The following is an 8254-nucleotide window of genomic DNA, read 5'->3' on the forward strand; positions in this document are numbered from 1 at the left end:
CAAGTGAAAATGTTGCTTCATTTAGTTTTTGCAGCCAAGTATTTTCATGATGGTCATGGACCATGAAAATACTAAAATCGCATACATACTTAAATTAATTTGTAATTCAGTTGAGATTAAGGCCCCTGACCGTACCAAATTAAGTCTAACTGACCTCCTACCGACAAATGATAGTCATTAGTGTCTCTAAACCACATCTTATAACAGCAGACTATAAAGACATACAAAGTTATTTTAATGTGAACTAAAGTAAGGAACATCTCCCTGCCAGATATACAGTGCACCATTTTGTACCTAATGAGCTATATACCCTTTTTTTTTCTTTATAATTGGAATAACTGCAACCAGCATAATCTTAATTTACAAAACAAACTCTGTTAGGATGAAGAGAATCATACTGGGAACAAATGACTCACTACAATAACTTTGTAAGTTTTATTACAAAAAAAAAATCCTCTCAATTTTATTTTTTGATAGTGAACTTCATTGAAGAGAGTAGACTTTTACACTATCTCGGTAGAGCCTCGTCCAGTCCAAATTAAAGAATATAAAGAGAGTTTAAAGCCAATATGCGTCTTTGGAAATTGCCTACCAACCTAACTGAGATATCAACTTAATGAGACTCCTGCTTTAAAACAAAGTCAGCTCAGATCACTTTCAAGAATCCCTCAGTGAACATGTAACGCATCTGTGAGATCACTGTGATTTATGACATATGGATTTCTCTCTCCGATCATGTTAGTCTTCATGTTCATCATACAGTCGTGTGTGTGTGTGTGTGTGTGTGTGTGTGTGTGTGTGTGTGTGTGTGTGTGTGTGTGTGTGTGTGTGTGTGTGTGTGTGTGTGTGTAAGTGAGCGGCCCCAGCAACGAGCTGACACTCTGCATTAGACTTGATCGTAAACTCCTAAAAGGAGAGAGAAGCCAAGCACGGTGAGGCAGACATCGGGGATTGTTTGATCACCGTTTGACCACGGGATTTGATTTCTTTAGGACAGGTTTTGTTTTACTGGCGGAGTGTGAGATCTGACTGAGACCCAGCAAAAGCCCGAACTCCGTCCGATGAAGAACAGACACAACAGCTCTTTATCATCGAAACAAAGGTCCCCTTAAATAGTCCATCTGACCTTCCATCATGTCTCCAAATGTCTTGGTTGCTTCCCTTTTTTTTCTTTTATTCTTATTAATCTCCTTCGTACAGTGAAGCAGTATTTGTCTGCAGACTTAAAATAAGAGCCCCCTTCCCTTTCAGGTAGAAGTTGTATGTGGCTGTGTCTTCGTCTGGTTTACCTGCGGGTCTTTGATCCCGACAGTACGCGGCGGTGTTTGATTTCTTGGGTACTTTGACAGTTTGGAGGATGTCGAAAGGCCTTCCAGTGTCTGAAGTCAGATCAGAGGAGGGAGAGAGAGAGACAGGGCCTGAAAAGCAGGTGTCCAGCTGGGAGAAGATCAGAAGAGACTCAAACTTTAGCGAGAGCCATTGTGAGGTACACGGCGGCTGTTAGCTCACATAACTTTTCCCTTTGTGTGTGTGTGTGTGTGTGTGTGTTTTTCTCTCTCTCTCTCTCTTTTCATACGGCTGTCTTCTCCTTCTCTTATCTTTGCCTCAGAATGTTGAATGGCTCAGTTAAAGGTCTCTGAGGTTTTATCAGATTTTTGCCAAAATAAGCAATGTGTGCGCACTCCTTCAGCAGTCTCTTGAGGTTTAAATCTCTGTGTGTGCACAAGGGCGCTCCTCTTCAAACATCAACCTGGGATAAAGCCACATTTTAAGTATAATTCAAATAAGCATATTCCCTTTATCTTCATGCAAGTAATTGATCGTACCCAGAGTTTGTTCAAAGAGGAATCCATTGACTCAATTTCAAATCACAAATTAAAGCAGTTCTTGAGGTTTTTTTCCCTTTTTTTTTCGGGTTCTGGAGGAACCTTAAATGGAATTATCAATCTTTTTACTTACCAAATGTATGCACCATGTTGGCCACTGTATAAACTGATGTGATCAAATCACTTAAGGTGATTTGCACTAAAGGGGTTTTGAAGGTGTGACTGTGCCCTCTAGTGGTTCAGCAGCAAAACTAAGCAAGTTTCAGAAAGCTTTGTTTGGGCCCCCCGGACGATTCTCAGGAATTTTAAGTACATTTAAATGATGCATAAAAAGTAAGACATTTGAAGCAGTATGCACAGTTTGGATAACAGTTTAATTCATAGTTAATTTGATGTGCAAGATTAGTTTCTTTGAACTACTTTTTATTGTATTTCCTTGGACATTGTTCAGGTACACTTGGTCTTTCTAATGTATTAGAAATGCATTGCATATTTCTGCACATGATTTTTAGTTTTCTCTGATACTTTTTGCTGGAATTGTTAATTTCCATCTAGTCAGAGCTTTGTGGTTTTTCGATGTTTGTGTAGGTCATAACCAAACCCTGACCTGCTACCAAGGAAAAGTAGTTTCACTTGCTGATACGTTTGTCTGTTCCCAGAGTGAAGGGCAACAATGGCTGGTTTTCTGTAAGGCTGTTACTGATTTATTTGCAGTTTGAGATTTTGTTTTTGTTGCCCCTCTCTTTGGACTCCCTGTCAGAAAAGGTATTATATCTCATTCATTGATCATTGTAGATCTGAACAATAAAAAAGGTTGTTTTAGTTGACCTGCATATTCAGTTCACAATTACTTCTTTGCCTATATCTAGAGGAAAAGAAGTAAACTATATATGTTCAGCTTCATGCAAAATGTTTAGCTAGCTTCACTGAATGGGTGCAGCCATGTCAAGGTTCATGTTTGTGCATATTACAATAATTATTCAGTTAAATTGTAAACAAATTTTCCCACCTGAGCTGTTATTCTCTGCAGCTCTGCCAAAGTTGGCAAATGTTAACTTGTTTGTATTCTTGGTTAATTGTCTTGCTTTCCGGCCTGTTAAGTTACTCAGGCCAATATGTTTCAGTCGCTGCACTTATAATGGATTAAACCCTATCAGATTTTATTATATATATATATATATATATATATATATATATTTTTTTTTTTTTTTTTTTTTTTTTAATATCAACTACCCCTTCTCCAAACTTCTCAGCTTTATCTCTGACTTGTGTGTGGTTGTCGGTTGTTCACTAATGTTCTCAAACAAACCTCAGAGGCCTTGAGAGAAAATATACTGAAATTATTTTTTATTTTGCATGGACAAATTGGATGATATCTGGAAGTAAATTGTGGCACTGTAGATTTTATTTAGAGCTGTTTCATTTATTTCTATTCCCCCTTACATCAGCGTTTTCTCCTTTATTTTATTTTTTGTTTAGATATGTCACGTAAAAATCCCAGTAAACCCTCTAAATCACTGAATTTTCACAAAATGTGAAAAAGGGTTCAGAGGGTGTGAATACTTTTACTAGGCGCTGCATGGTTGTAAAAGGCATATGAAAGAAAACACCTCTTGTATTGTGTGTTCTGATTATTAATAGAGAGTGATGTATATTCCCACTCCCTAATAATAAACGGAGTGACAGAAGCGCATGGTGGACGACGGCTCAGCTCCAATGAAGTCTGCTAAAAGGCATAACTAATCGATCTACGACGCTCTCACTGTGTGCTGTGCTCCAACCTGCGCGTCACATTCAGGGTCTGCTCGTCCTCCAGCAATGGCAACTGCAGTGAAACTCAACACCGGCGCCCAAATGCCCATTGTAGGACTGGGCACATGGAAGGTGAGTTTGTCTGTTTAAATAAAGTGTTGCATATTTGCTTTAGCTAACAGTTCAGGTAAGCTAGCTGAGCATTTTCATGGGAAGGAGGGCGAAACACTCCACTAAGCTAAAAGAAAGTTTGGTTTCACTTCCTGGCTTGAGTTTATTTTTCATTCTCAAGTGTTTAAAAGTGTGTGTGTGTGTGTGTGTGTGTGTTTTTTGTTTTGTTTTGTTTTTTTTTGTTGTATACTGTGACGTTTTGACGGAGCGTATCTTGATAATGTTGCACTGACCGTGGCTAATACGCGGTCCACGCAGGCGATTTGTGGAAACATTAGCGTGGTGTGCACAGTCTGAAGTAAGGCTTCTGCATTAAAACTACACTTTTTTCAGTGAGAATCAGCAAAATCTCGGTTATTTTTACTTCAGGCTAAATGACAGGAAATCCATTCCCAACCTTCTGTCTAATAGTTACGTCTGCATATAAACCTTTACAACCTCCTAGTTGTAAAATAAATAAATAAATATATACAAATACTTCCTTAGATAAGCTGGTTCCATTTTAGCGTATTGTTTTTCACACTGCCTAGTGGTGGTGCAGATCAATTCCTGTTATAATATTAAGTAACCTTAGTCTGGAAAACTTCCTGTATGAACACACCTAACTTGTCTGCTTAAATTTTTTTGCAGAAATAAATGGCAGGTGTTTTAGCAAATTTCACTGCCTGAAATACAGACGGCTCAGAATAGAAGACATGTATTTTTCCCAGCCTAGATAAGTGTGTAAAATTCGGGTAGGAATGGGAAATTTGTGGCTCTTCAGACATTTTTCTGCATACGTGTTACCATTTTATCCTTCCTGACTTTTACAAGCCAAAACTGTTTGACCACCCATCTGCCATTTCTATTCATCTATTAAACTAGGTTTATGTTTTTTTTTCTTCTTCTTCTTCTAGTCTCCCCCTGGCAAGGTGACAGAGGCAGTAAAAGCAGCCATTGCAGCTGGTTACAGGCACATCGATGGGGCGATGGTCTACCAGAACGAGACGGAGGTGGGCGAAGGGGTCAACGCCATGATCAAAGAGGGTGTGGTCAAGAGAGAAGATCTCTTCATAGTCAGCAAGGTAAGATCTCGTTGCATCCAGTGCGTTGCCTGCTGCAAAACTACTTGGACATACTGTTGACGTTGCTGATCTTCAAAACGCTCGTTTCCGAAACATATTTGCTTCGTAGCTGTGGTGCACTTTCCACGAGAAGCCTCTGGTGAAGCAAGCGTGCGAGAAGACGCTCGCTGATCTTAAACTGGACTACCTGGACCTTTATCTTGTGCACTGGCCCATGGGGTGCAAGGTGAAATGACTTCTTCCACATGTGACAGTTTTCACGGTCATTTTAATAAGCCACTTAAATGGCGTCACAAAAAACATTTTTACTTTTAAATCCAGTTTCTTATTAACGTTGCTCTAAAAATGGTTGAATAATTTATTTTTTTCTTTCTTGTCCAGTCTGGTGGGGATCTTTTTCCTTTTGACGGTAATGGGGAACTGATCAGCGATAGTACTCACTTCCTGGAGACATGGGAGGTAAGCTGGTAAAACACAACTTCTCTCAGATGTAGTTTGCTGAAAATTGAAATATCACATCCTAATAATTAAGCAATGCAGTAGTTCATAGTGAAGATATGAAACAGATTTGATTAAAAAAAAGCAACTATGCAGGCAGAAAAGTTGCAGTGCATGTTTACTTAAAGGCTTAAACTATAATGCCAGCAAGCTGCTTGTCTCATTAAATGCATTGTTTATGCCTTTGTTTTTTGTTTTTTTTCTCAGGGTATGGAAGAGCTGGTCGACGCCGGTTTGGTCAAAGCTATTGGCATCTCCAACTTTAACAAGGACCAGATCGAAGCCATCCTCAAAAAGCCCGGCCTGAAGTATAAGCCTGCCAACAACCAGGTAAGCTTGAGTTTACCTTAGCCGCCACCTTAATGACCAGCAAACGCCTGCGACGGATGCAGTGGTCGCTGTTTACGTCACCGGTTGAAACCGGAGAGTATTGCTGGTAAATAACATGTCTAATTTGTCTCTCTCTGAAAGGGCATCAGTAATGGTATTATCTGTCTCTTCCAATCTGCTCTGACCATTAGTAATGAGCGGCAGCAGCTTTCCCACAGGCCACACCGATTATCTGAGGTGACCTTATATTTTTGTGCCATTGCTCTCAATCACTGCTTTGCTGCTGCTTTCTAATGAAATTAAAGGGCCATTCTCTTTTTTTTTCTTTTTTTCTTTTACATCTGCCTTTTGTCTCTTACACTCCAGACAAAGAAGTTTTCTGTCTTTTATATCAGCGAATCTATCCTTTTAAAATGGACTTATTTGAGATGCAAGTAACCATTCCCATGCCTTGTGGTATTGGATTTTTTACATATTTTGTCACACATCAACTACAAACCCTAATGTATTTTATTAGGACGTGTGTACTTTTTTAAGTGAAACAAAAATGTTAAATTATTCTAAATGAAAAAGAACCAACACTGCTCAACATATCAGTCATGAACCGTGGTGGTGCTGGCATCATGGTTTGTTTTGTTTTTGAAAATGCTTTTTTCTAGCACATATGTTTTCTAGCAAACACAAGGTAACTGGATAAAGTTGATGGGAAGGTGGATGGTGCAATATACAGAGCATTCCTGCAAAAACATGTTGAAGGCTGCAAAGACTATAGCAGAGGTTCCTCTTCCTGTACAAGCTACGGTAGAACGACTTGGGTCAAGACTTGAAAGCCGATGTTGATCGATTCTACGCATTTGGTTTGGTGGAGTCAAAAAATTGGCAAAACTTGTAGAGACGGCCATTTTTTTTTTTTTGTATCTTCGTGCGGATTGTTTATCACTGCAAAGCTTTTTTTATGTAACAAGTTTCTATGTGAGAGGTTCCTGTTGTACAAAGTCTTTAGTGATTCCTGTTTGACAAGAACATGTTTCACTTGATACCATCACACATAACCTGTTACGAAATGCTTCAGCTAAGAAAAGGGCCTTTCAGTCCTGGGGTAGAATAAAATGCATGCCACACATTTCAGATTTTCTCTTAAAGAAGAAAGTTGTATTTTTTTTATTTATTTTTTTTTTTTTGTTATTTATTCCTCTTGACAATTTTGCTCTACTTTCTGTCGGCCTATGAAATCCCAATATCTGTGTATAATGACTTGTGCCATTGTCTAATAGCGTTTTCTTCCTAGGTCGAGTGCCACCCATACCTGACCCAGGATAAGCTGATCGAGTATTGCCACTCTCAAGGCATCACAGTGACTGCTTACAGCCCTCTTGGGTCCCCTGACAGACCCTGGTATGACTTTCAAATCAAAATGCTGTGTAAATGTCTGTAAGGTGGAAGAAACACACATATGTAAGCTGTATTATATGTATTATAAAAGAAATGTTTAATATTAAATACAGGATGTCTTGCTGTTAAATTATATCACGGTGACTTAAAAAGTCCTATTTTTAAATTTATGTATCTAAAATTAAGACCTTAAAATGTCTTAAATTCTTTTTTTTTTTTTTTTTTATGTAAGTCGTCCTAATTTGTGATTAACAAATTTTAGGCCAATGTAAATTTTGTTGTGGCAGGACTACTTAGACTTTTACATATTCTATGTAGTCTTTTTTTGTTCCCTCTCATCCCCAAAAGGCTAGTTTTTCAGGCTAGCTAGCACCGAACGGTGTGTGCGCTCTGCGCCTCCGCAGTGTGAGAAACACAAAGCTGCTGTCAGGAGCCACAAACAGACCCCAGAAATGTCACGGTTTGAATCGGCTGGGGGTGGCTACAGCTCCCCAGAAAACAGTCTGCATTGCTATTTTTGTATTTCTCCCTGCTGTTCAGTCTGTCACGGCCCTTTGGTTGGTTTCTGCATGTGACTGTTGTTCCTCCTTGCCTATGTGTGATGCAGTGTTGTGGTACTCGAAATTGGTCTTGGTCTCAGGTTAGGTGGTCTTGAACGCAACACTGGTGTGATGTGTTTTGTAATTTGTGAACTAAACATCAGTAATTGTTTTAAACTGAATTGTTTCGTGTTTGGTGTGTTTTCACTGTAGTGAAAGAGCTGTGTTTGACCCCTGTAAGTGATTTAAATTTCAGGGCTAAGCCAGAAGACCCCTCACTTTTGGATGATCCCAACGTCAAAGCCATCGCTGACAAGCACAAAAAGACTTCCGCTCAGGTACAGAAAGATTTTTTTATTTTTTATGCCACAAACCTTAATTCATGTTCCTCTTTTATTTTTCTTTGTGTGCATCGGCGATATTTACAGAGACGATAAGAGAAATTTATGTTTGATGCTGTTGCTATTTGTCTCCAGCTTTTATGAGGCCACGTAGCGTGTTTAATATCCTGCCCACTTCCTGTTTTTTTTTCCAGGTCCTGATCCGCTTCCACATCCAAAGAAACGTGATTGTGATCCCAAAGTCCATCGCTCCGCAACGCATCCAGGAGAATTTCCAGGTAATTCAGTGATCAGATTATATTTTGCTTTTCAGGAAGATAATTTTTTTTTTCTTTTTTTTT

The 8254-nt window shown here is 39.0% G+C and overlaps 1 protein-coding gene across 1 annotated transcript; it reads left to right on the forward strand.

Moving 5' to 3' along the window:
- The first annotated feature begins 3522 nt into the window (after positions 1-3522).
- On the forward strand, positions 3523-8225 carry LOC103129496 (aldose reductase-like). Its single transcript, XM_016664288.1, has 8 exons — positions 3523-3710; positions 4646-4813; positions 4923-5039; positions 5195-5272; positions 5519-5641; positions 6930-7036; positions 7829-7910; positions 8108-8225. Exons 1-8 carry the CDS (start codon positions 3645-3647, stop codon positions 8201-8203), a joined length of 837 nt encoding a protein of 278 aa, XP_016519774.1. The 5' UTR covers positions 3523-3644; the 3' UTR covers positions 8204-8225.
- Positions 8226-8254: the final 29 nt, after the last annotated feature.

The sequence above is a fragment of the Poecilia formosa genome, unplaced genomic scaffold (genome assembly GCF_000485575.1).
Source record: "Poecilia formosa unplaced genomic scaffold, Poecilia_formosa-5.1.2 Scaffold9, whole genome shotgun sequence".
NCBI classification, from domain to species: Eukaryota; Metazoa; Chordata; class Actinopteri; order Cyprinodontiformes; family Poeciliidae; genus Poecilia; species Poecilia formosa.

Excerpts from the sequence above, each read along its gene's own strand:
- LOC103129496 (XM_016664288.1), top strand. The coding sequence starts at position 3,645 with ATGGCAACTGCAGTGAAACTCAACACCGGCGCCCAAATGCCCATTGTA. Across the intron at positions 4,814-4,922 it reads ATCTCTTCATAGTCAGCAAG|CTGTGGTGCACTTTCCACGA; the intron begins GTAAGATCTCGT and ends TTTGCTTCGTAG. Across the intron at positions 7,911-8,107 it reads ACAAAAAGACTTCCGCTCAG|GTCCTGATCCGCTTCCACAT; the intron begins GTACAGAAAGAT and ends TTTTTTTTCCAG.